The sequence below is a fragment of the Thrips palmi genome, unplaced genomic scaffold (assembly GCF_012932325.1).
Source record: "Thrips palmi isolate BJ-2018 unplaced genomic scaffold, TpBJ-2018v1 HiC_scaffold_10, whole genome shotgun sequence".
Classification (NCBI taxonomy): Eukaryota; Metazoa; Arthropoda; class Insecta; order Thysanoptera; family Thripidae; genus Thrips; species Thrips palmi.
In genome coordinates this window covers 13,414,138-13,440,079 of record NW_023144621.1, presented here as the reverse complement: position 1 = coordinate 13,440,079, position 25,942 = coordinate 13,414,138, and the positions used below count along the sequence as shown (strand labels likewise).

Genomic DNA, 25,942 nt, shown 5'->3' with positions numbered 1-25,942 from the left:
ATGAAACCGCCTCTTTGAAGTTCTCTAACTTTTTTCCAGTTTGTGAGCATTTTTACGAGCAATAAAGTTCTCATCTTTCCAATATCCTCTTACCCCCACTCTTCCTTGCAACTTGCAACACACATCCCACAGCCACATCCTGTCTGGACAAACTTCAGTCTTCAGTCTGTTGTTTTGCCTTTCTCTTCTTTGTCCGATATGGGCCTATTTGTGCTGTAATTTCGAGCCCTTCGTCCTGGGTACGTGTCACTGTTGACATACATAGGGTGGTTGTGTGATCACCACTCAAGATGGAGACCTACCTCCTGAACAACAATCGGTAAGTTCTCGTCTCGTCTTGCAATGTTGTCTTGTAAGCAACAGCTGATGGCAACCTTTCCTGTTCTTTCAACTAAGTTTTGTCATCAGTAACTTTATGATCCATGTGCATCAGTTTCGAACCCCTGTGGATCTAGCTTTTTTGAATCTATTAAATTTTCCATCAAATTCTTTAACCTCATGTCTAGCTCATGTATTGTGTCACTCAGCATTGCCCCCATTTCTGTCAGGCACACTGGGTTATGAAGTTATGAAATTCTGGTGGAGGCACAGATCATTTATTGAAATGGCAATACTTTCCTGGCACTTTGACTTTTAAGGTCATTTTCCAAGCTTTCTTCCATTCCTTGTGTAAATTGTTTGTTTGTTCTTTATCACCGGTTCAAATTGTTGTTTGTAAACGTTTGGATTGTTGTTGGTGACAGGGCTTAAATGTGCTTTTTGATGGTTCCGTGGCATGGTCTCCGACTTCCAGCTTGTCAATTGTATGTGTGATATGGATCTCCTCCGTTGTAACCGCAGATTGAAAAATCTGATTTTTGTTGATGGTTTTATGCCGTAGTGTCTCGTCTGATGGTTAAACTTAGAGATTGTTCGCTTTCCAGGCCAACTGGCTTCCAAGACGTGCCGTTGTCAAAATCCCACCGTGTGTTTGTTTACCTCATCCCACCGATCCATGAAGGCGATCAAGCCCAAGTGGAGTGCGGCAAGATAAGGGAGCCAAACAAATCCTCCTCTTTTATTTCTGCATTGAGGTTTCTTTGCCGTTCCCGTCTGCCTTTTTCATGTTGTCACATTTTGTTTTCCTCTTGGTCCAATGCCGGCCCGCATCCCGCAGTGGCAACGCCAGGGCAGCGCCATGCTCCGACCGCTGCCAGTCTTACATAACTAGGTAACTTAGTGCAGCCGGGGTGGAGCGGACGCGCGAGTGCGAGTGAGTGCCAACGAGTTGCCGGAGCGGCGGAGCGAGCGAGAGGAGAGCAGCGACTGGCGCTGGAGCGCTGGAGTTTGGTAATGGAGGCGATAATGGGGACCTCTTCCAGCGAGAGGGCCGCGTTGCCGCGTTCGGCCACGCTGCTTTCTCGTCTTGTCGCTTTCTACAGTCCGCGTCGATACTCTTCGCCTTCGAGTCCGCAGCGAGGGGTATCGCCCTTGGTTTGTTTGTCTTCGTCGTGGCCCGGCCTCGCCGTCTTCCGTTATTCCGCCGCCCAAAGAGACAAAAACGAAATGACGGGGTCACGGCAAAGCCTGTCCTGATCCGTGGAGCACACAGTTCAACGGGGCAAGAATCACCTCGTCGCTACTCCTTGCGTGAGGGACTCGCTACGCCTGCCTTCGGACGGGCCACCTATGCGCGTGGGGTATCGCCAGCCTTAGCCTCGTACGTACCTAGGACTTCCCCGCCACAAGTCGCGGGCTCTCGCAATCAGAGGCTAGGTTAGGCCGTCTGTCTGTCTGTCTGTGTATCGACTCGCGCGTGTGTGTATGTGTGTGTGTGGTGTTGATTCAAGGGGTCCGAGGCGCCGATAGTGACATAACGGTCTGATTTGACTCTGCGATTCCGAGAGTGTGGAGATGGACTCGCGGTGTACGCGCTGGCACGTGCCTAGATAAATGGCGAGTGGCTTCTGTCGAGCATCGCTCTGTCTCTGTCGCACTCATGGGCTTCTCCATGAGGGCGCGAGGGAGACAGAGCGACGAACCGACCCTCGGGATCGCTCGGCTGTGGCAGCCAAGGTGGCAGCAGGGGGTAGGGGCTGCGGTACACACCGAAACGCCGGATCCAGGGGCGGCACGGCGCACAGTGGATTTGCCAGAAGACGGGCGCAGACGGTAAAAACCCTAGGCGCGTTTTGAGCCCCAGAGTCGCTAAACAGGACTCGAACCGAAACTGTGACCCCACCGATGGATTGCTCTCCGGAGGAGGAATCCATTGGTGGGGTCACACGTGCGGTTCGAGTCCCGCTTAGCGACTCTGGGGCTCAAAACGTCTCCAGACTTTTAGCCGCCTCCATCTACTGTGCGACAGGTGTGTCGCTAGGAGGGCTCGCTCTCGCCTTCCTTCGGCTCGAGGGCTCCGCGGGGGGCGACTGTACACCGCTCAGAACGCTCCTCTTCTGCGGGTTGCTGATTACCGTCCAAGTGGCCGGCCACCCCGCTCCGCCTCTCTCGCACCCATGGGGCGTCCCGTATGGGTGCGAGAGAGACAGAGCGACTAGTGCGCCAATCTCGGCCTGCACTCCGCGAGGGTCAATACCGGCGAGGCTGCCATGCCAAGCGCTGCCAAGCACTGCCAAGCGCTGGCTAGGCAGGCGTGGCAGGTGCAAAGGTTGGGGAAGGGGCGGGCTGTACTGGGGGAGTCCCAGGTTCAACCGCTCAGAGGAGCACTTGGCGCCTGTGTTTTTTTTTTTGTCCCACCGATGAATCAGATGACTCTTTTCTCTCATTCCCCCCCTTTTTAGCCCCCCCCAGGCTGGCTCTGGATCCGCCACTGCGCACCACACCGGGAGTCCACATAGTGATTCAGAAGACCGGTGGAGGCGGCCAAAACTCTAGACGCGTTTTGAGCTCCAGAGTCGCTAAACAGGACTCGAACCGAACGTGTGACCCCACCAATGGACTCCTCGTTCGGAGAGCAATCCATCGGTGGGGTCACACGTTCGGTTCGAGTCCCATTTGGCGACTCTGGAGCTTCAAAACGCATCTAGAATTTCGTCCGCCTCCACCGGTCCTCTGGCCCACTGTGGAGTGGCGCACGGTGACAGCCACATTAGCGCCCCATATTCGCAGCCTGCGCTGCACCGCGGGTTTCTTTATCGGCACCACGTACTGTCCGCGACTGCGCGGGTGGCTTAGTCTTTGGCCCCGCCTTGCTTCGCCTCGCGCCGCCTCGCGCCGCCTCGCGCCGCCTCGCGCCGCCTCGCGCCGACCAAACGGCAAAACGGTCTTCGGTTGAACGGTTCAAGGGCAGCCTGCTCGACGGTAGCCAGCCGCTCGACAGCAGCACGGCGACACGAGTCCTCTCGATTTCCGAGATAAGATTTCTCCGATTGGCTTAAGCTGCGCTTCGGCCGAATCTGACGACACTCCTTTGCATCGCACTTTGTCTTCGAGTATTGCACACACCCACACACAGACACGCCCCAAGTGCCATGCCCCGGACTTTGGAACGGCAAAGAGGCAAGCAGGCTGCACAGTGGGCCAGAAGACCGGAGCAGCTGGCCAAAACTCGAGACGCGTTTTGAGCCCCTCAGTCGCTAATTGGGACTCGAACCGAGCTTGTGACCCCACCAATGGATTCCTCGTTCGGAGAGCAATCCATTGGTGGGGTCACACGTTCGGTTCGAGTCCCATTTAGCGACTCTTGGAGCTCAAAGCGGTTGCAGAGGTCAGGCCGCCTCCACCCGTGTTCTGGCCCACTGTGAGGCTGGCCGACACGGGCCGACAGTCAGCCTGGCAGGTAGGCAACACCGCTGGGAGTGCGCGTGCGAGTTCGACGGGCCGGCCTACCTTGCCCCTTGCCATTGCCATTGCCATTAATGGCTGGACTACACGCGGCGCGGAGACGGAAAGAAGACCTGGACTTGTTCGGCGTCTCGGACCGCGAAGGCGCCCTGAATGAAAGTTGAGGAATGGTTGTTAAGAAAATTTAACAACTAATTTAGGAAAAAAACATACGACTTTCAAAAAAAAAGGAAAGCAACAACAAATTAAAACTTTTAAACGATAAAAGTAAAAGAAAACTCAACCAAGCCATATTTCATTACTATTAGGTTGGTTTATGGACTCTCGAGTAAAGGCCAGCTGACACCTTTAAGTGTATTGTACTGTCTTGTACTGTCTAGGTATGTTTTTAAGTAGTGAAGGTATCATCTGCTAAAAATAAAAATTTTGCGACGAGTTTCGAACACTGACACAGCCTGGGCGCGGTCCGGTGGGCAGGCGCGGATACAAGGGGGGGGGGGGGGTGAGTGAGGCAAAAAGTGCTGCTTTGTCCCTGAAAGTTGGCAATAAGTGCTACTTTGCTCCCCAAAGGCCGCCTCTGGATCCGCCACTGCCGGTGGGGCCCAGTGGGGCCCGGTGGGGCTCGGTGGGGCTCGGTGGGGCCCGGTGGGGCTCGGTGGGGCCCGGTGGGGCTCGGTGGGGTCCGCGGGGCCTCCATGACGCATGCACCACGCGGACGCTGAGCCGCGCCCCGTGGTCGGCGTGCTGCAGTGTAGGGGTCCAAAGTCCGCTGCGTTTATCATTGGCGGAAGTTTTTCTCTTTTTCTCTTTTGGTGGTTATTTGCCGAGCGGGCTCCCTTCATGTCGAGTATAAAGTTCTCGGCCGCGGTTTTGTCGAATCCGAGGTTCGCGGGTTAGCAACCTAGGCCAGCCTTGGGGAGAGAGTGAATGCCCAGCAGGGGGCCATGCGTGGCGGCACGGCGTGGCGGCGGCCATGACCGGCGGAGTCGCTCTGTCTCTCTCGCACCCACAGGGCACGCCGGCACGCCCCATGAGTGAATGGAAATGAATCTCGGAATCAGTCCGCTGGTCGTAGCCGTGCGTCTCAGGGCCTGCGTCGGGCTGCTTGCCTACGTGGGGTCACCGTAGAGTCTCTCGAGCGAGGAGTGGCGACGACGGCGGTCACGTGGGTTGCAGTCTCCCGCCAAAATCGCCGTTTCAATTGCCGCACGTGTCCGCGCGGGGTCACCGTAGTGTCTCTCGCTCGAGCGAGGAGTAGCGACGACTGCGGTCGTTTACTCGTGCGGATTGCAGTTTCCCGCCAAAATCGCCGTTTCAGTTGAAGTTCCGTGCCCGCGGCCATGTGGTGATGGTGGTTGTTGTTGTTGTTGTCCTTCTTCTTCAGAAGCTGGGCAAGCTGGGTGACCTGCTCGTCAGACGGCCCGGCAGACAAACAGCGTGTAAATATTATCATCAGATGTCTTTATGCTCGGTCGAAAAGTAAACATGACGACGTCATCGCCTTGGTGGTGTTGGTGGTCTTCGTCTTTGTCATCTCTTCGGCTCCACCTCATGTGCCCACCTTCAACAGGTGTCAAAAAAAAATTCTTGTCGGGATTTGAACCCGCGTCCGTTGACAAGTTCCCGGTCGTTTTCTGGACGCTTCGTGCCGGGCGGTGGAATTGGCCTTGTGCCACGCGTTGGTCGGTTCGGCTGCAGACTGATGCGAGAGTCATTCTCGTCGCTCTGTCTCTCTCGCACTCGTGGGGCGTCCCGTATAGGTGCGAGCGAGACAGAGCGACGAAAATCGACCGTCGGGGCCAGTCCGGCCGGGAGTGAGGCCGGTCGGTCTAATTGCACTCACAACGAACATGCAACGTCGGAAATAAAAATGGGGGCACTTGTTGAGAGTCTGTTCCTGGGCGGCAGTCATTTGGAGGAAGTTTGGCGGCGAAGAAGAGCTGTCACGCTCTCTGTGAGCCACTTGTCGCAAGAGGTTACCTCTCCGGTTCAGCAAGCCACGTGGCAATTCGTCCTCGTTATCAGTTTCCGTTTTAATTGGTGGCGGTAAGGTCGAAAAACGGCCAGACTGTCCGCACGCCTCGTTTCGCTGGCGCACGCGGAGCCCTAGGCTGCACAATGGATTTGCCAGAAGACCGGTGGAGGCGGCCCAAATCCCGGACGCGTTTTCAGCTCTAGAGTCGCTTAATGGAACTCGAACCGAACGTGTGACGCCACCAATGGATTGCTCTCCGAACGAGGAATCCATTGGTGGGGTCACTCGCTCAGTTCTAGTCCTGCTCAGCGACTCTGGAGCTCAAAACACGTCTTGAATTTTGGCCGCTCCCGCCGGTCTTCTAGCTCACTGTGGGCTGTCCTGCTCCTAGGAGTAAGTTCGGGGAGGAAAGGTGCAGGGTAAAGAAAGGACTCACCCCTGCTGTCGCCTGCACTTCAGCGGCACCGACATCCCTTGCACACTGACTTCACACGCAGATTGTCGCGTTTAGTTGAAATAACTAGTCGAGGGAGTGTTCAAAGGCAAGACTACCAGCTCCAGGGTGTGTTTTCCTTGCCCTGCACGTTGCTTCCCCAAACCCCAGTCGGTGTCAAACTTCAAGTCGGTGCCTCCATGGTTTTGGCTTTTCTGTGTTTGTGCCAACGCCTCGACGGCCTGACGGTCCGCGTGTCGCTGGTGCACGCCGTGCCCACGCCGTGCCCCTCGCCGTCGTCCTCCTAGATGGCGCCCAACTTTGTGTCGGTGACCCGATTCTTTTGCGTTCTTGTTTTTGTCTGAACGCCGTCATCATCGCCAAGTCCTTGCCCCCTGGATCGCCGCACCGCCGGCCTGCAGGCCCCACCCGCGTTGCCTGGCTCAAGTTGACCTCGTGGGGCTGCAGGCTGAGTCCGGGAGCGGTCGCGCTGTCTCTCTCGCACCCGTGGGTCGTCCCGTATGGGTGGGAGGGAGACGGAGCGACGAGGGCGACTCTCGAAATGAGTGTGCTGGCGGCGCTGCCTGGTGGCGCTCCCTGGCGGCGGCGCGGCCAAGCTGCCGTTGGCGCTGCTTCGCTGCTTTGCTGCTCCGCGATGACTCGCGGCCCCTGTGTGGCTTTCAGTAATCGTGCGCCGTGCGAGCGTGACGGACGGACGCTCGACGTACGCGAGTGTGTGTGTGTGTGTGTGCGTGAGTGTGAGCGTGAGCGTGAGAGCGTGCGCGCCATGAAGCTGACGGTGGACGAGGACGTGGCCGCGGGCGACGCTGACGGCCTGCTCTCTGGCCGCAGGAAGTCGTCGTCGGTGAAGGTGACCATCGCGCCGGCCACCCCGGCGCAGCCCAAGACGCTGTCGCACCTGCCCAAGAGGCCGCCCGTGGACATCGCCTTCTCCGACCTCACGTACTCCGTCACCGAGGGCCGCAAGAAGAGTGAGTACACCGTGACTGCACAACTTTCCGCCTTGTCTGTCTCTCTCGCACCCCGCGGCTCGCCGTCGGCTCGCGGGCCGACGCGGCGGGGACAAAGCGACGGAAGCGCTGGCCGCGGTGTTGGGGTAGGGCCTACCCGGCAGGCGGCCCGGCGGGCCAGCGCTTGCCGCGGGGCGGGGAGGGAAGTCCCGGGCCTCTCTGGTCCCGAAAACGAGGGAAGCCCTGCCGGGGCTTGAACCCGCGACCTGCCGCCTGGAAAGCCAGTCGCGTGCGACCCACCGCGACCCCTGGTCGGCCCTGCAAAACTGTTGCTCGGAAACCTTTGTCTCTGGCGCGCGTTTGCGCGTGTGCCGCCGCGGCCGCCGACGCGGACGGAGCGACGGACGGGTCGCGGGCTTATCGAACGTGCATGTGCGCCTCGCAATGCTGTGTTTCCGCCTGAGAGAGAGAGAGAGAGAGAGAGAGAGAGAGAGAGAGAGAGGGAGAGGGAAAAACGGAAAAGAGACAGAGACAGACAGTCTAAGTGTCGTCCAGGGACTGGCTAGACAGAGCTAGATTGGGATAGACAGGGCTATGGATAGGGCTATGGATAGGGCTATGGACAGGGCTAGACAGGGCTAGACAGGGCTATCGACAGACGGTGCTGTCGGTGCGACTGTCGACGGGGTCGCTATCCCGATGGCAGCGCTTGGCGGCGCCACTGGTCGTCGCGTCGTAACCAGGAACAAGCCGGGAGAATGCTAATGCGAGTAACAACGAGTGCGATATAATTGGCCGGCAGTATGGGACTGCCTTCCTTGGCACCGCGGCGTCGGCAAAAGGCGAAGCGCGCGGTTCTTTTTTTGTGTGTGTCTGCGAGGAGTGTTCGCGTGCTGCCCCCCCCTCCCCTCCCCCAGGGCCAAAGGTCGCGGCAGGCTCGCTCCGCCGTCATTAACCACACCGCCATCACGCAGGCGCCGCGCGTCGCCGTGCCGTGGACTGATTCCGAGAGTCGTTTTCGTCGCTCTGTCCCTCTCGCACCCATACGGGACGCCCCGCGAGTGCGAGAGAGACAGAGCGACGGAATGAGTCTGCTGGACGAGTGCGTCAAGCAACTCGACGATGGCGGTCACGACGGACTGTCGCTACCCCGCGCGCGCGAGACAACCCCTGCGGAACCGCAGCACAGTGGATTTGCCAGAAGACCGGTGGAGACGGCCAAAACTCTAGACGCGTTTTGAGCTCCAGAGTCGCTAAATGGGCCTCGAACCGAACGTGTGACCCCACCAATGGATTGCTGTGGGGTCACACGTTCGGTTCGAGTCCCATGTAGCGACTTTGGAGCTCTAAACGCGTCTAGAGTTTTGGCCGCCTACACCGGTCTTCTGGCAAATCCACTGTGGGGCGTGCCGCAGTGTCACGGTGCAGGGGGTATCGCCGGCGAGGCTGACTGCACCGTCACGTACTTCTTTGGCGGCACTGATGGCGCGAGCGACGTCACCGCCGTGGCTGGAAGCCCCGCGCCGTCGCGCGTCAGCAGACGACGAGCGTGCGGCGGAGCGGTTGAAGAAGCGGGCAGGAGGAGGCGTCCGAGTGGCAACGGTGGAAACGGGTCGTGGCGTAGGTCGGAAGGCCTTGGGTGTCAAGGGCGGGGTGCAGAGTAGGGCGTTGGGGTGTCAAGGGCGGAGCGCAGTGGGCCGGAAGTCCGGTGGAGGCGGCCAAAATCCCGGACGCGTTTTGAGCTCCAGAGTCGCTAAACGGGACGCGAACCGAACGTGTGACCCCACCAATGGATTCCTCGTTCGAAGAGCAATCCATTGGTGGGGTCACTCGCTCGGTTCGCGTCCCGTTTAGCGACTCTGGAGCTCAAAACGCGTCCGGGATTTTGGCCGCCTCCACCGGTCTTCTGGCCCACTGTGCCTTGGGGTGTCAAGGGCGGAGAGCAGAGCCACTGCGTATCCTTTCCCCCGCACTGTACCCAAAACGGGCTTCTTGATTGACTGGCCTTGATCGCGTAATCTATTCGAGTATTTTGACACCACGCCCTGAGCCGGCAGCCGGACCGGGGCCGGGGGGCCGACCGGCGGGCGGACGGCGGCCGGACTCGTCTGCTCACCGCACCGCGCGCCTCGCGCCGCGTCCCGCCCTAAGTTTTATTGCAACAGGTTCTTTCCTGGGTAATGACCATCCACGGCCCGGCAGCCCTGCACCGCCCATTGCGGGAGTAAAATCCTGTTTCGCGGTGCTCAGCCTTGATGCGCACTCGAGTGCAGGGCCCTCGCTGAAGGAGCTGAAAATAGGGGGCCGGATCGACGACTTGTCGATTGATCGAAGAGTGCGTGACGTTGCCGGGTGTGACGAGGCGGCCACCCACGTGCCTCGCCGCACAAGTGTTGAGCTCTTTGTCTCACCCAAGAGGCACACTGAAGAGTCGTCATAACAAAAATCCAAAAAAGTCCAAATAAACTCCGAAATTTCATCGAAAAAATCCGAAATTAACGTGGATTAGTTTTGTTCGGAATGGCGGGGCTTTAGTTTCGGCGGAGCGCGCGGCCCGATCTGCGTGCGTAGCGACGGCCGATCGAAATCGCCTTACCTCGTCAAGGCGACGGTGAGATCGGCCTGCAGACCGATTCCGAGAGTCGTTTTCGTCACTCTGTCTCTCTCGCACCCGTACGGGTCGCCCCGTGAGTGCGAGAGAGACGGAGCGACGAAAACGACTCTGCTGTTTGCAGTCCTGGGCAGTGGCCGGCGGCGAGGCGGCTGCAGACGTCAGCCGAACGCTCCGAGTTGACGGAGTTGACGCACCCATCGGAGTTGGACTCTGTGCGCGACTTTTAGTTTGCGGAAAATGGCTTTTCGGCTAAGTGACTCGGATTGCAGCGCCGTTCGCCGTTTGCCCCGGCCGTGAGGCTGGTTGATGACTCGCTGTCAGACTGCCGTGAATGTGTGTGTGTGTGTTAGTTGTTTTCTGCGTCTGGAGCCGGTATTTTCCTGGCAGCGCTATAAACGCCTCGTGTTCCGTAGTTTGTTCTTTTTTTCCTGCTCCTTCTGAGCACTTGCTCGAGGTACCCGCTGATGATAGATAGTCGAAGGAAGCTGCAATTTTTTTCGCGTTTTTTTTTTCCAGTATCAGGTTTTTTCAGGTTTTTTTCAGTATCAGTAGGGGGATTTTAATGCATTTTTTCGAGTTTGTTTTAGTGAGGGAATTTTTTTGAGATTTTTTTTTAAATTTCGAATTGTGGGACCGTTTTGGCCTGATCAGCAGATCGGACCGGTTTCTTCGAAAAACGTCCCAAAAGCCAGTTCCGTGTGCGCTGCCGCGGCTGCCGCGCGAGCCGCCAACAACTTTGGCCATAATTGTCTTGGTCTCTTTTTAGCTGACCGACCCGCCCGTGTGATATCAGCGTCAGACAATAGAGTCCACGGTCCCACGTGACACAGTCACGCAACACGTCACCTTGTCACGGGCCTCGTCACGACACTGTCACACGACGCGGCACGGCGCGGCACTGCGCAGAGCACGCTCAAAAAGCACGGGCCATTGCCATTGTCGCTGCAGCAGCCACCTCGACATCGGTTGGGATCCGAGTAGTGACGGTCTTTTTAGGTCCTTTCGTAGCCGCCTGCTTGTCTACTGGGCAAAATTTTCGTGATTTTTCTAGGGTTACTGATTGCAATTGAATTCTTCTCAATATTGGTGGTTAAGTTTCAACTCTTTTCCGTTTTGGGGAGGGGGCAGGGGGCAGTTGGTGTGACCACTCTGAAAAAAAATGTTTTGTCGAAATAATTCAAATTGGCAAGCTCTGGTCAAGATTTCAAAAAGTATGCTCTCTGAGTCTGAATCAATGTCACTAAGAAAATCGGCTGAATTTTCGTCAACTTGACGCGCCTTTTTTTTTTAGAGTGCGCGCGCCATTCCGTGTCATGGCGTGGGAACGTTGCGCCTCGACCGCTGGGGACGCTGAGAAATTACTTCCAAAACTAAAGAAGTAATGAAGCTAGAGAAAGCTCGTCCCATTGTCGTCCGATCTCGACCGCAGCTTTTGTCGCGAAGGTCGCTTTTGCAATCCTCTTTGGAACCGGGCGTCAAGAGGAGCCCTAGTTAGAACTCTAAAATACCCCCTGAAAAAAAAATGAACAGGCTTTGCTGCGAAATTTCCGGAGGAGCATAAGCAGAGCCGATCGGGGAGGCGCAGGGTGGAAACGAGGCGGTTGTTTTGGGCCAGATATGTGAAGAAATGCCGTCCACCTGTAATTTGCGCGGCCGCTCTGCATGCGGTATCATTACGCCAGTCATTTTGCCGAGGAGAGGGGGCCTGCCTCGCGAACTGTCCAACACTTCAAAAAAGAAACAAAATTTTTAAAAATGTTGATATTTTGACAATTAAAAAAAAATAATTTTTTGCGACTTTTGTTCTTACGCCTGTTATGTGCCAAGGATAAAGGTCCTGCCCTGCCTTGCAAACTGTCCAATACACTGCAAAAAATTAAAATTTTGACAAGAATTTTCAAAATTTATTATGTCAAGCAATTTTTAGCAGCCGTTTGCGTCCCGTAATTTTTTTTTCGCATGCTTTGTGTGTGATTTCGCTTTGATGAATGCACCGATGCGCCATCAAAGTGGCGTGCGAAAGCCGAGGCGAGCTTCAGCACTCCGTGGCACGGCTGTGTGCAGTCGGCTCGCGAGGCTACGCGCTACGCGTCGTCTGCTGCCCGCGGGGCTGCGGGCCTCACATGCGCACGCAGAAGGTCGACTCGGTGGCGAAGGTTTTGGGTCGGCCGGCGGCGGGTTGCGCCCGGCGGTGGCTGTGCTGCCGTGCTGCGCCGGTCGCTGCTGGAAATTTCCGGCGCTGTTTTGTCGGTGTGGTGCAGCGGCCAGAGAGGCGGCGGCGCGCCCTGCCTGGCAGTGCCTGCTGGGGGGGTCGGCTGCTTTGGAAGCCGAGAACGCTTGCCAATGGCGGGGCAAGTGTCGTATTCCAGGTTATTTTCCTGGTGTGCCGCCCGTGTCCGGAATGGAGAGAGAGAGGCAAGGTGCGCGTCGCACGCGTGGCCCCGCATGTCCTGCATACGGAGCGGTGTCCTCCCGGCGGCCGTCTCCTCCCGGACAAAAGCAGAATGCAACAGCAATTGGCTAAATTTCTTTTCGATTGGAATTTAACGGCTTCCACGCGAACAGGCCGCCACTCACTCTAGCATAGTTGGATACGCACTACACACACACACACACACTCGCGCGCTTGATTTTATTTTCCTCGGGATCGGCTTGGCGACCATCCTGCCGAGTGGTCGGGCCGGTCCGCTTTTAAGTGAGTTGGCTTGGAACCTGTCGGATGGTACTTGTACAGTGCAACGAGCAGAGCGACCAAGCGCCAAGCAGGGGGTGGCGAGGCGAGATCTTTTTTGGCCTACACTGCCAAGCTGGGGCCCACAGAAGACCGGCGGTGGCGGCCAAATCTCTAGACGCGTTTTGGGCTCCAGAGTCGCTAAACGGGACTCGAAACGAATGTGTGGTGACCCCACCAACGGATGCCTCGTTCGGAGAGCCATCCATTGGTGGGGTCACACGTTCGGTTCGAGTCCCATGTAGCGACTCTGGAGATGAAAACGCGTTAGAATTTCGTCCGCCTCTACCGGTCTTCTGGCCCACTGTGGGGCGGAAGGCGTGTTAGTGTGCATGTGTGTGTGTGTTACGCATCTCTCGCAGGAGATTGCTCACTCTGTTGCCTTGGGCGGGGTATGCGTGTAGGACTACCTTTCGGCTTTTAGCGTGAGCCGTGGTCCATTGGCCGCACGCACGCAGCACTCACGCTCTCTCTCTCTTTCTCTCACACACGTGTGAAATCTGCCACCCATCCGCGGCGCACACACGCAGCGGCGACGATGGCGAATCTTTATTGTTTCCGCAATTGCCCTTTAATGTTTTTTGAAATAAAAAGTTTTTTCTTTTATTTCATTTTTGGCCGTGCCGCCGCATTGTTGGCCCGTGGCCCATGTCGCCCGGTTGCGGTCGTCGTCGGGGGGCGGGCAGCGGCGATCGAACCTTGAACTTGAAACTCTTCCGTGCGACACTGTGTGTGTGTGGGTGGGTGCGTGCGTGTCTGCGTGTGCGTGTGTGTGTGTGTGTGTGTGTGTGTGTGTGTGTGTGTGTGTGTGTGTGTGTGTGTGTGCAATCCCAACCGCGGTTTGGACGGCGGCGGCGCGCTACCGGTCGATGTTGCCGAAAAATAAATGCCTCTGTCGTTTGGCGCGAAAAGCAGGCGCGCAGGCTGCTGCCGGCCGGACACTGGACGGCGCGACTGAACTGACGGATGGATTTGGAGAAATGTGGCGCTCGCTTCCTGCTGGAGTCTCTCCGCCGGAGTCCTGCTGGATCTGAGGCGCCGCCGGGTGACCGCGGAAACCGCAGGGGAGGGAGAGAGACGGACGGATGGAGGGGAGGGGGGGGCGGCCTGTCGGGCCTGGCGGCCTCCAAGGGCGTCCGCGCCACTGACTACTCACTCGCATGCAGAAGCAGCCGCGGCCTGCCGGCGTGCCCGCTGCGGACTCATTCCGAGAGTCGTCGCTCTGTCTCTCTCGCACCCCCACGCGACGCCCCGCGCGCCCCGCGAGTGCGAGAGAGACAGAGCGACGACTCCGCTGCCGGCGTGGCTGGCGTGCAGCCTGACAGCCCGACGTGCCCAGAGTCGCGTCCTCTTCCTCTGTTTTTATGGCGGATAAAAAGGCGAATCAGGCGTTTCGGTCCGACTGTGTGTGTGTGTGACTGTGTGACTGTCTGTGTGTGTTTTTTGGGGGGGCGTCCAGTGTCCAGTGTGCCTCTGCACTTGCCACGAATTGATGCCATCTGGAGTTGCGGGCTTGCTGGCTTGCCTGCTCGTCTAGTAATTTGGACGTACGTGTGTGAGTGTGTGAGTGTGGCACGCGATGTCGACACGCCGTGGTCCGCGTCTCTGCCGCGGTGGCCACTGCTGCTGCCGCTGGGCTGCTGGGTTGCGCAAAGGCGTCCTGCCCAGCACTATGCCTATAGCAGTGCATAGCCGCATAGCCTAGCCGCTAGGCCGTGTCGTAGGCCGTGCCTGCAGACTGCAGGTGCCCTCTCCCCCTCCCCCTCCCTCCTCTCTCCCCTCCCCTCACCCCTCTTTCTCGTTGGCTGCATCTCAGCCCAGGGGTGCCATTATTAGACCGTGACGACAAACCCCTAAAGTGCATCGTGAATGCCTCACTTTAACGAAGCCTGCTGTAATCATCAAACTTGCGTTCAAAAGTTTTTTTTTTTTGGTCGGTGTCCGTGCGATGAGCGATGCGCGTGTCGATAAGCTGGCCTGCTGGATGCGGGGGCCAGCAGGCTGATTCAGAGAGTCGTTTTTGGTCGCTCCGTCTCTCGCACCCCTAGGGGACGCCCCGTGAGTGCGAGAGAGACAGAGCGACGAACCAGTGTGCTGGGTGGACTGGGTGCTGCGGGCAGCTGCAGTGGCTGCAGGCAGCACGCTCGGCGGTGCGACGCGTCATCCGTCGTCGCGCTGCGCTGCGCTTCGCACTGCAGACTGACTGATTCCAAAAGTCGCCCTGTCTCTCTCGCACTCAAGGGGCGTGCCGTATGGGTGCGAGAGAGACGGAGCGACCAAAAACGGCTCTCGGAATGAGTCGCTTGGCTTGGCACGCTTCGGCTGCACTGCTCTCGATTAGATTATTGGCGGCGTGCTCCGCGCGCTGTGCCGCTGTGCCGCGCTGGGCGCGCTGCCTGAGTCAGCCGCGCTGTGTCGCCACAAGAGACCGGCCGTGCCCCGGCAGGGGTCGGTGTAAAGGCTGCGCACCGGAGCACTGGGCGCGGCGAAGCGCGTAGCATGGCCAACGTTACAACAAAAACACAACCTTAACTTTCAAAAGCACTTTTGAAAAAGACAAAAATTGTATGTACAGAGACTGCTATCTTCTGTGCGTGACTGTGCCGGCAGGGCTGATTCCGAAAGAGTCGTCGCTCTGTCTCTGTCGCACCCCTACGGGTCATTGGGAGCGAGAGAGGCAGAGCGACGAAGCGAATGGGTCCGTCGGAGCGCCTGCGAGGTAGGCCGCTCGGACGCACCGCGCGCACCGCAGTGTGGCGGGCTGGCCTGGGTCGCCGGGGGCTCTCTCGCCCTCTCTTCTCTCTCTCTCTCTCTCCTCTCTCTCTCTCTTCTCTCTCTCTCTCTCTCTCTCTCTCTCTCTCTCTCTCTCTCTCTCTCTCTCTCTCTCTTTTTCTCTCTCTTGCTCTCTCTTTCTTCTCGCACGAGACGCCACGTGACGGAAAGCTCGGCTCTGATTGGCCGCCGCTGGCTGGGAATGACCCCACCGGCAGCCAATCGCGCCGCGCGGTCGTTGAACCTGTCTGTCCCTGTCGGCGCCGTCTCGGGGCCGCGGGAGAGGGAGAGAGAGAGAGAGAGAGAGAGAGAGAGAGAGAGAGAGAGAGAGAGAGAGAGAGAGAGAGAGTAAAGCCACGAAAACAAAAAAGCCCGGTAATTGTAAAAGGAGTACGTACCCCGTCTGAGTGTGGCAAGAACAACAGGTGTTGCCCGGCGGAGCGCTCCGTCTCTCTCCCGCACCCCCAACGCCCCATGAGTGCGAGAGAGACAGAGAGGCGGTCGGCTCGCCGCCGGTTTGCGTGATTCCGCTGGAGAGGAACCCTGAGGGAGATTCTAGTGGGGGCGGCTAGTCGAGGTTTGGCCAAGTTGGGGGGGGGGGGGTGGTTACGGGGGCCTCCTCCATCCTTAAACCTTAAACCTGCCCTTACGTCAGACATGGCGTACTTGATGGCTTCTCGAGACTGTTGTTGGTGTGAACGGTTGCTCTTTCTCCCTCTCCCTCTCTCTCTCGCACCCGCGCAAACCCTTCACGAGCGTGACAGAGACAGAGCGACTCTGGGCCACTCAGTGGTCATCCGTCGCGGGCATTTGCCTTGCAGACGACCCGCGGCACGCGTTTCTTCGTGTCTTCGCTCTGTCTCTCTCGCACTCGCGGGGCGTTCCGAAGGAGGTGCGAGAGAGACAGAGCGGCCGCGACCACGTCAGTTAGATGTCACGGGCGGGAAGTGGGAGGAAAGTAAAAATTGCACTTGCCGCTGGCTGTGCCGGGAGGAGGGCGATGTACCTTGCAATGACTGGGGACGCTCTGGGGGTGACCAGGGGCCGTCTCTCTCTCTCTCTCTCTGTCTGTCTGTCTGTCTGTCTGTCTGTCTGTCTGTCTGTCTGTCTGTCTGTCTGTCTGTCTGTCTCTCTCTCTCTCTCTCTCTCTCTCTCTCTCTCTCTCTCTCTCTCTCTCTCCCTCTCCCTCTCCCTCTCCCTCCCTCCCTCTCTCCCTCCCTCCCCTGTCGGCTTGTTTTATGATTATGTAAATGGCGTCCGCGTTCATCGCCTCTTCTTCAGTTCACTCATTGCCGATGCATTGGGGCTGTGGCTGTGACGTAGTCAGTCAGCCATTTTTATTGCTTTTCCTTTAGTTTTTGTCGTGACGCGCGTGCTTTTAAAACCCACTAGGATATTAATTCATTTCTCTCTCTCTATCCGCAGATGCCAAGACGATCCTCAAGTCCGTGTCGGGACGTCTGCGGTCCGGGGAGCTCACCGCCATCATGGGCCCGTCGGGGGCCGGCAAGTCCACCCTGCTCAACATCCTCACTGGATACAGGTAAGCACCAAAATCAAAACGACTAGCCTTTAAAAAAAAATACAAAATTAGGTTTTACTTTCTGATTGCTTTGGAGGGGACTGACTATCCGCGTCAGAGTTGTTATCTGTGGACCACGCCGCCAGTGCGTTACTGGGTCACTTGGTACCGAAACGACGCGTGAGGCTGTTGTGGTTTGTGGACACAGCTGCCAACACAGTGGATTTGCCAGAATGCCGGTGGAGGCGGCCAAAATTCCGGACGCGTTTGGCGCTCCAGAGTCGCTAAATGGGGCTCGAACCGAACGTGTGACCCCACCAATGGATGGCTCTCCGAACGAGGAGTCCATTGGTGGGGTCACACGTTCGGTTCGAGTCCCATTTAGCGACTCTGGAGCGCAAAACGCGTCCGGGACTTTGGCCGCCTGCACCGGTCTTCAGGCAAATCCACTGTGCGCCATGCGGACGCATGCGGAGCATTGCCTCTCGTCCTCGGCGGCTTATCGTTTCGGCGGCGCGGTGTGCATTGGCCGGCATTGGCCGCGCCCCGCCCGGCCCCCCTAGGCCCCTCCGCCTCCGGGACGGCCTCGGTGACCTCCTCGTCCCCGTCGTCCCGGGGCCGCGGCAGCAGACCAATTCCGAGACTCTCGCTCCGTCTCTCTCGCACCCATACGCGACGCCCCATGAGTGCGAGAGAGACGGAGCGACGAAAACGGCTTTCGGAATCAGCCTGCGCACGGAGGACGAGGACGCCGCCTTGGCGGGCAAGGCGCAGCAAGGCGTCGTCACGCGGAGCTCGCGGAGCCCACATGTTTGGACGGAAAGTGCGGACGGCTCGGGTTCGAATCCCGGTGCGTTTGCGTTTGTCTTTCCGAGTCTCCAGACAGACACGGCCAGCCGCCGAGCCGCTCCGCGCGTTCGATTAATCGAAGCGAGATTATGAATGGGTCGGGGAATAAAGCCTCTCTCGTCGCGTATCATTCGGCCCGGCGAAAAATCCGCCACTAGTTGCAGCTGCACTGGGAATTTTCCAAACAGCTGAGGGGCCGCAATGTGGCTGTGCTTTGGCACTATCGCCTTGTCATTGAAGCGGGTTACTTGTTGTTGTTGCTGCCGTCTCGGTACTCGATGTTGTTGTTGTTATCGCCCCATCTCGGCCACGGCCTCCTGGCTCAATATTTGGGCCCGCGCCGGTCGTTGGCCGCGGTGGCCGTGGGGCTGATTCCCAACGGCGCTTTCGTGGCGCTCTCTCTCTGTCTCTCTCGCACTCACGGGGCTTTCCGCGCGTTCCGTCAGGGTGCGAGAGAGACGGAGCGACGAAGCTCGCGGCAGCCTTGGTGAAGCCTCGTGTGAGACGGGCGTGTGTCCGGCCGGCTTCTCAGAGCGATCCCCGACTGATAGGCCACTACTCTACCCTGACCCCCGCCCCGGCGAAACTCGGTGGCACTTCGGGGCAGGCCTGCGGAGCCTGCGGCAGGGAGCGGCCACTAGGACGCGTTGGATTCTTTGCTGTTTTGCATCCACCACGGGTCCCAATCAAAATTTTAACAGCACATTTCATGTTTGCTATTTATTTTTTCAAAAATAGTTCCAGCGGCAGTTTGGGCACAAGGGCGTAAGTCAGATGGGAAACCGACTGAAAATAGGTTGTTCCGTCCGATGACCACTCATTTTTTTCAAGTCGACCCCTCCTAAGAGAACCATCGTTACTCGCCCGGGCGCTAGGGCACCATCCCAGTTCGCCGGGGCGCTAGGAAACCATCCTACCTCGCCCGGGCGCGGGGAGACTATCCTAACTTCTACACAAATCCTTTCCAGTTAGGATAGTCTCCCCGCGCCCGGGCGAGGTAGGATGGTTTCCTACACTGCAGGAAATAACCACAACAAAAGTACACAAATTTCTGGCAAATTTTTTATCAGGAATTTTGTGTACTTTTCAAGTACAACAATTGTTGTACAAAGTACAATGGAGCCGGCATGATGAGTGCTGTGCCGTCCAGGGCTCGTTGTGGTTTGTACAATTCTCGTTGTACTTTCTACAATCCCTGTTGTACTTTTATTGTACAGTTTTTGTTGTACTTTTGTTGTACTATCCACACTTTTTCTTGCAGTGTAGCGCCGCGGCGAACTAGGATGGTCTCCTAGCGCCCGGGCGAGTAAGGATGGTTTTCTTAGGAGGGGTCGAAGTATTTATTTTTGTGGGAAATGGTTCGTCGACTGCGTCGGACTGATGACCCGACTGTTTGCCTCCAGTCCATGGACCTGTCTGGTTGTTCGCTGCCCCTCAGCCTTCCCCCGCGGAGTCTTGTCGCACCGGGTACTTGCTCACATGAGCCCCTCGTGATTCCCAAGTGCATTCTGAGCAAATTCCAAAATTCAAATATTTCCTGTCAACAGTTTCAATAAATAGCTTTCAGAATTTTTTTTAAGTGCGGACTTGCTGGGAATTGAACTCGGGTCTCCTTGTGGACGTAGTGGCGCCCTGATAACACCATGCCTCTCCGGTCGCCATACACTCCACGGCGTCACCATGTCCGCGTGCCAAACTGACAATCGCTATCGAAAAAAAAAACAACACACACACACACACAGACTCACACACAGAGAGAGAGAGAGAGAGAGAGAGAGAGAGAGAGAGAGAGAGAGAGAGAGAGAGAGAGAGAGAGAAAAAGCGAGTGGGGACTCGGGGACTCCAAGCCACGTTCTTGCAGTGTCTCCCCTCCATCTCGGCGACACGCCGTGCACGGGGCAGGGAAGGCCACGGAGCGGCGGCCTGACTGTGTACCCGTGGAAAAGCGGACGGACGGACGGACGGACAGACTCGCAAGTTGACAGAAGTTTTCGGTTTCTGCGATTGAGGGCCTCGCTTCGGGAAGGGAAACCAACGCACGCACGGCGGGCGTGCGCGTTCCGTCCTCACGGGCCGGGCGGGGGGTCTTGGGTTCGAATACCACCGAGCGCGTCAGACGCGGCCTGTGACGTCGTTGGCGCTAGCGGAGGCTGCCGCGTCCCGACGGCGTCGCTCTGTCTCTGTCGCACTCACGGCGCGACCCGCAGCGACCCGCAGCGGTGCGAGAGAGACGGCGCGACGAGGCGGCTGTGCGCGGAATCGCTGTGCGGACGCGTTGCCGCTGGAAATTGCTGCGATACGCGAAACAGGTTCTCTACGTTCGCCGCTCAGCCGCGCCGCCGCGCAGGTTCGCCTCCGGGGCCCCGGAGACAGGTGGAGAGGGGGGGGGGGCGATGTCATCGTCTGGCATGAAGGTCATGTAGACCCTGTTCGTCAGGTTTGGTCTGGAAGGGTGGAAAGGGGGGAGGGGGAGGGGAGGGTAACCGCTCCTCCCAGTGATTGGCGCGAGTAGGATCTACGACGCGCGACTCTCGAAGACGAGGCGAGGCAGTCAAACTTTGACGGATGCGCTTGTCTTCAGGGCTTAAATCGCAGCTGCAATTTTTAAAAAATGACAAAAATTTACTTCTCTTTTTTTCGCTTTTATAATAACTTGCAATTTTTTTGCGTGAATATTGTTGGTTGGCACAACTGCAGTTTGCCAACCTTTTTCGCCTTCTGTCCGGCACGGCCAGGCACGGCCCGCCGAGTGCCGCATTTCTGTATTCTGTCTCCCGGCCGCTATCACTGTATCACTGGCAAACAAGCTGCTATCGGTTCCTGCGCAGTCATCAGCTGCGTGCGGCGCGCAGCGTGCACCAACACACGCGCGGCCCGACGCACTTTGTTGTTGACTGGGAACACCCCGACACCCTCCGCTGGCCAAGGCGTCTGTGCACAGTGGATTGGCTGGAGGCGGACAAAACTCTAGACGCTAAATGGGGCTCGAACCGAACGTGTGACCCCACCAATGGATTGCTCTCCGAACGAGGAATCCATTGGTGGGGTCACACGTTCGGTTCGAGTCCCGTAAAGACTCTGGAGCTCAAAACGCGTCTAGAGTTTTGTCCGCCTCCTCCGATCTTCTGGCCAATCCACTGTGGGACGCGGGGCTCATGACAGCGCCAACACCCAGGCTTTGCCTCGGCTGTGCCTCCTCCAGGCGGGCCTCGCAGCCAAACTCGAGCGGAGTGTAACTCTCACACACACTTCCTATTCTTGTAAAAAAAAATCTCTGCTCCCGCCTGTCGCTGGCTGATTCCGGACGGTGCTCTCGTTGCGTCCTCTCTCTCGCACTCACGGAGCCTTCCGGAAGGGTGGGAGAGAGACGGTGACAAACACGGAGTCGCCAGACTTCCCCGGCGGTGTCACCGGAGTTCGGATTACCGATGATGCCAGCAGACCGATAGGGCAGCTCGTCTCCGACTGGCAAAACAAGCCAACGGTTCCCCTAGATTTTTGTCTGCTCGTGGTGCAGCGTGGTTTTCGCACCAAAATAAGTCTGGCTCATGATCTTATATTACTTAATCAGGCCTTTAGCTGTTTTTTCAATGGGAAAATCTTTTGAGCGTGTAGCAGTTCTATACCGCGGTAGCTTCGCGGCGGAGCTGCGGTTTCGTTAGACTTGACGTGGTCCGGGGGCCGGGGTGTAGGGCTGTAAGAGCTGGAGTGCAGCAGAATGTCGATAATAAGAAATCTTTATTTTTCACAATGCCCTAGTAGGAGGCGGTGATGTTGTGGTCTTCATTTGAAGCATACCTTTTACAAGAGCAGCAAATCGAACAATGATGAAGTAATAAAGCAGAGATTTTTACTATTTGGATTTTTTTTTACTCAACTCTTCCATAATAGAAGTATTTGCGAGCTCAGATTCATAAAGTTCCAAATGTAATAATAATTCTGATGTGTATGCAGTAGGCAGCTTGTGGTGCTCCAGGTGCCATGGTCCTTGGTGATAAGGACCCTCTACTTTCAGCTAAAAGTGAATAAAAAAGGCATCACTGATTGGTTCCTGCTTTTCTAATTCTCTTTTCCATTTTGTGTTTACTTTAGGACCTCCGGAATCCATGGCTCCATCACAATCAACGGCCAAGAGAGGAACTTGAGCCAGTTCCGCAAGCTCTCGTGCTACATCATGCAGGATAATCAGCTCCACGCAAACCTGACAGTCGAAGAAGCTATGCAGGTGGCCACCGCTCTCAAGTTGGGCTCCGAAGTGTCCAAATCAGAGAAGGAGGAGTTGGTAAGCAACCCTTTATTTTCTTTGTAAAATAAAATTGTGATCTGTTGGAAGTGTTTGGCTAATGGGTCTCTACACTTGTTGTAAACGATTATGTGTTGTTTCATGCTGACACTGAAGGATGGTAGTAAAGTAGATTTAAGGAAAGTTGCTCAAATGAAGAATGAAATTATGGTAAGGTGTAGGTCCTGTGGAGTAGTTATTGCACCTAGATAGGATAGATAGGATGCACCTAGTTAGATACAGACTAAAAGCACATGATGTTGTTTGTAGTCTCTGATTATCTGTTTGACAATATGTAAATTATTTGTTTGTTAATGTCTTTTTTTTTTCAGATTCAAGAAATTCTTGAGACTCTGGGATTGTCTGAGCATGTGAAAACCATGACCAGCAACTTGTCTGGAGGGCAGAAGAAACGTCTCTCTATTGCCCTTGAGCTTGTCAATAACCCACCCATCATGTTCTTTGATGAACCCACCAGGTAACGAGCGTTGCCTCTGACCTTCAATTTTTTCCAAGTTGAATGTGAACTAATACTGATTTTCATTTTTCAGTGGTCTGGACAGTTCATCGTGCTTCCAGTGCATCTCCCTGCTCAAGTCCTTGTCTCGTGGAGGACGCACAATCATCTGCACCATTCATCAGCCCTCTGCTCGTCTCTTTGAGATGTTTGACCATCTGTACACTCTTGCTGAGGGGCAGTGCGTGTACCAGGGATCTACCCAACAGCTTGTTCCCTTCCTGGGCAAACTTGGTCTAGCTTGCCCGAGCTACCATAACCCAGCCTCTTTCAGTAAGCAAATACTCTTGTTTTTTACTCATACATTTGTCTTTTTATGATTGGAATAAAAGGGCTTAATTTGTACAAAAACCAAAATTTGGCTCTAATGGCTTGACTGTTTTACAGTTATTGAAGTTTCATGCGGAGAATATGGTGACAACATCCGCAAGCTGGTGACTGCTATTAAAAACGGCAAAAATGACATCCGCACTGGAACGCCATTCCCTGCCATTGAAGCTCTCAACAACACCACGACTCCCAGCAACAATGTAAAGCTGACCAATGCTCAGAACGGCAACAACATTGTGTCCGTCTTCAACAAGGATGACAAAGAGGTCGCTTCTGAAAAGAAAGGCAACGGCATTATGCTAGCTGCATTTAAATCAAATGAAAAGGAAAATGGAATCAGTGAGTGGAGCATAATTTTTAATATGTCTACGACCTCCTGTTACATTTTAGTTTTGCTCTCTTAACGTAACCACCTTCTTTTGCAGATGGAGATGCCTCACAAGTGGTTATCCCAGTTGACCTGTCAGCAAATGAGAAGGCAGATAATGTGAATGCCTCACTTTTGGACAGTGGAATTGTTGATACTAAGAGGAGGTATCCAGTCTCAGAGTGGAAACAGTTCTGGGTTGTACTTAAAAGAACCCTTTTGTTCAGCAGAAGAGATTGGGTAAGTAAATGAAAGTTTTGTTTGTGATACATTAGTTAACAAAATGAAATTCACCAACTTCCTCTTATACTTTTTCTTTGTATTTGCAGACACTTATGTACCTACGTTTGTTTGCTCACATTTTGGTTGGATTCCTGATTGGTGCTCTCTACTATAACATTGGTAACGATGGTGCGAAAGTACTTAGTAACTTGGGCTTCCTTTTCTTCAACATGTTGTTCCTTATGTACACCTCAATGACTATCACAATTCTGTCATGTAAGTACAGTGACCCTGCCTCACAGGTTTGTGTGATCATTCATTCCTTCATGCTCACTATTTCTGATAAAATTTGTTTTCTGCATCTTCTACAGTCCCTCTGGAAATGCCTGTGCTACTTAAAGAAAGCTTCAATCGCTGGTATTCACTAAGGTCTTACTATTTGGCTATAACAGTGTCAGATTTACCGTTCCAGGTGAGTGGTGCATTTTGATAAATAAAGACTGCTAACTTTAAGATTGCACTGCTTTCTTGTTTGTTTACTAACTTTTACTTTGAATTTGCAGACTATATTCTGTGTTATATATGTCACAATTGTGTACTTCATGACATCTCAACCTCCTGAGCTTGAGCGATTTGCAATGTTCCTCTCAGCATGTCTTCTCATTGCATTTGTTGCTCAGAGTGTGGGTCTTGTTGTTGGTGCAGCCATGAATGTGCAGGTAAACTACAATGATTTAAAAAGGATTTGAATTTCTCGGAAAGTAACAAAATTTTTGATCCAACATATGTTTTCTATTGTTTCAGAATGGTGTGTTCCTGGCTCCTGTCATGTCAGTGCCCTTCCTTCTATTCTCTGGCTTCTTCGTCAGCTTTGATGCCATACCCATTTATCTGAGGTGGATTACATATTTGAGTTACATCAGATATGGTTTTGAGGGAACTGCTCTGGCAACATATGGCTTTGCCCGTGAGAAGCTCAAGTGTTCACAGGTATGTAGGGCCAATCTATTATCTCTTTCCACTGCACTATGGCGCTAAAGTTGAGTCACTCACCCTTGATTTTCTTTCTAGACCTACTGCCATTTCAAAAACCCAACTACCACATTGGAGGAGTTAGACATGTTGGACAAAGACTTCCGTGTCGACATTATTGCATTGGTCCTCATCTTTATTGTCCTGAGAGTCTCTGCATTTGTGTTCCTTCGCTGGAAGCTGCGTGCAGCACACTAAGTTCATTAACAAGAGGCATGTGCCCATCTTGCTCTCTTAATTGCATTGCACATGCAACACAGTTTAACTTTTTTTTTCTTTTTTTTTCTTTTTAAAGTTTTGCTGAGTTGCTTTTAGTCTGACAGATTGATCAAAGTCAGTTGTACATACTTATTTTATCGTCATTTCTATTGTATTTGATATGTATATGGATGTAATTATAGCTCTGTACTGTGTAGATACTTAGTATTTTCTTGTTAGCCTTTCAAAATTATTTCGTTTTCACTTTTGATACCCAGTTTTGATACAATGTTAAGTAAATGAGCTAAAATTGTGATAATAAACCAACCAAACTCTCATTTTATTACTTGTCCCCGGGAGATTCCTTTTCTAGTTGTGTGGTGCTCTTAAGCAAAATATCCCTTGAAAGGTAAAGATTGTAAGTGACAACCTAGAGGAAGACATAATTTGGTTTAAAAATAGTTTGCTTTGGATTAAAGACTAATGTCATGAAAGGAAAGTGTTTCTTTTCGGGGACTTCTTGATAATAATAATTAATGTTGCTCCTTCAAGAGCTGATCAATGAAAACAAGTGAAGCTATTACGTGATAAAACATTCTTATTTTAGTTATGGTGCTGTTTATCTGTATTTGTGTGCATGTGTGTGTGTGTAGATGAGTGCGGATGTGACTTGAACCCTGCTTGCTCTTCAAGTGATGGGCAGCTCTATTTGTGGTGAGACTGTCTCTGTATGGTATGAATTTTAGGAGGAGGATGAAAGGCTGTGATGAAACATAGCCACTATTCCATTCATTCTCTCAATGTTTGTGTTGGATCATTGTGGTGTTTAAGGCAAAGAAGAAGTGACCCACTGTTGGTGTGAGAATCCCACGTTTCATTTTAATTTAATGTAAAGTCATGTATCATTATATCACCTTTGTGTTGCTCAAACTGTTTCAATCATCACCTTCCCTAGTTTTTATTTCTTCTGTTTATGTGCGTCCAATTTTTACGTAACAATTTTTTTGTCTTTAATTTGGTTAATTTCTTACTTCTAAGTTTATGCCAGTTCAATGTGGAACACTTATGCAATCGCATAAGGAATGCCTGGATTACAGGGTGAAACAAAAGCCTTTCCATTGTTTTGCCTAACATGGAGATGTCTTTCTATTTTAATTTTTTTTATTTTATTTGTCTTGTGGGTAATTCTCATAAGTATTAAATCAAATTAAGCACCTTCTTATGTATGTCTTACCTTTTAATGCAAGTTTCTAACAGGGTTTAAGGAATGAAGGGACCATATCCAAGATTGTATGTCTATCTGTTTTGTTTAATGTAACTCTACAATAAAACTGAAAATTTTCA

At 54.3% G+C, this 25,942-nt stretch overlaps 1 protein-coding gene across 2 annotated transcripts; it reads left to right on the top strand.

Annotated features, from left to right (window-relative positions):
• The first annotated feature begins 119 nt into the window (after nt 1-119).
• On the top strand, nt 120-25,942 carry LOC117650458 (ATP-binding cassette sub-family G member 1-like). 2 transcript variants are annotated; one of them, XM_034393923.1, is made up of 13 exons: nt 120-319; nt 7,044-7,183; nt 16,705-16,822; nt 21,743-21,932; nt 22,265-22,410; nt 22,484-22,722; nt 22,837-23,118; nt 23,205-23,386; nt 23,476-23,644; nt 23,740-23,840; nt 23,932-24,087; nt 24,173-24,358; nt 24,440-24,598. In XM_034393923.1, the coding sequence occupies exons 1-13, from the start codon at nt 291-293 to the stop codon at nt 24,596-24,598; spliced, it is 2,097 nt and encodes a 698-aa protein (XP_034249814.1). In that variant the 5' UTR covers nt 120-290. The 2 variants fall into 2 exon arrangements, with proteins under 2 accessions (XP_034249814.1, XP_034249806.1); XM_034393915.1 differs by lacking the exon at nt 120-319 and having other exon boundaries at nt 6,871-7,183; nt 24,440-25,942.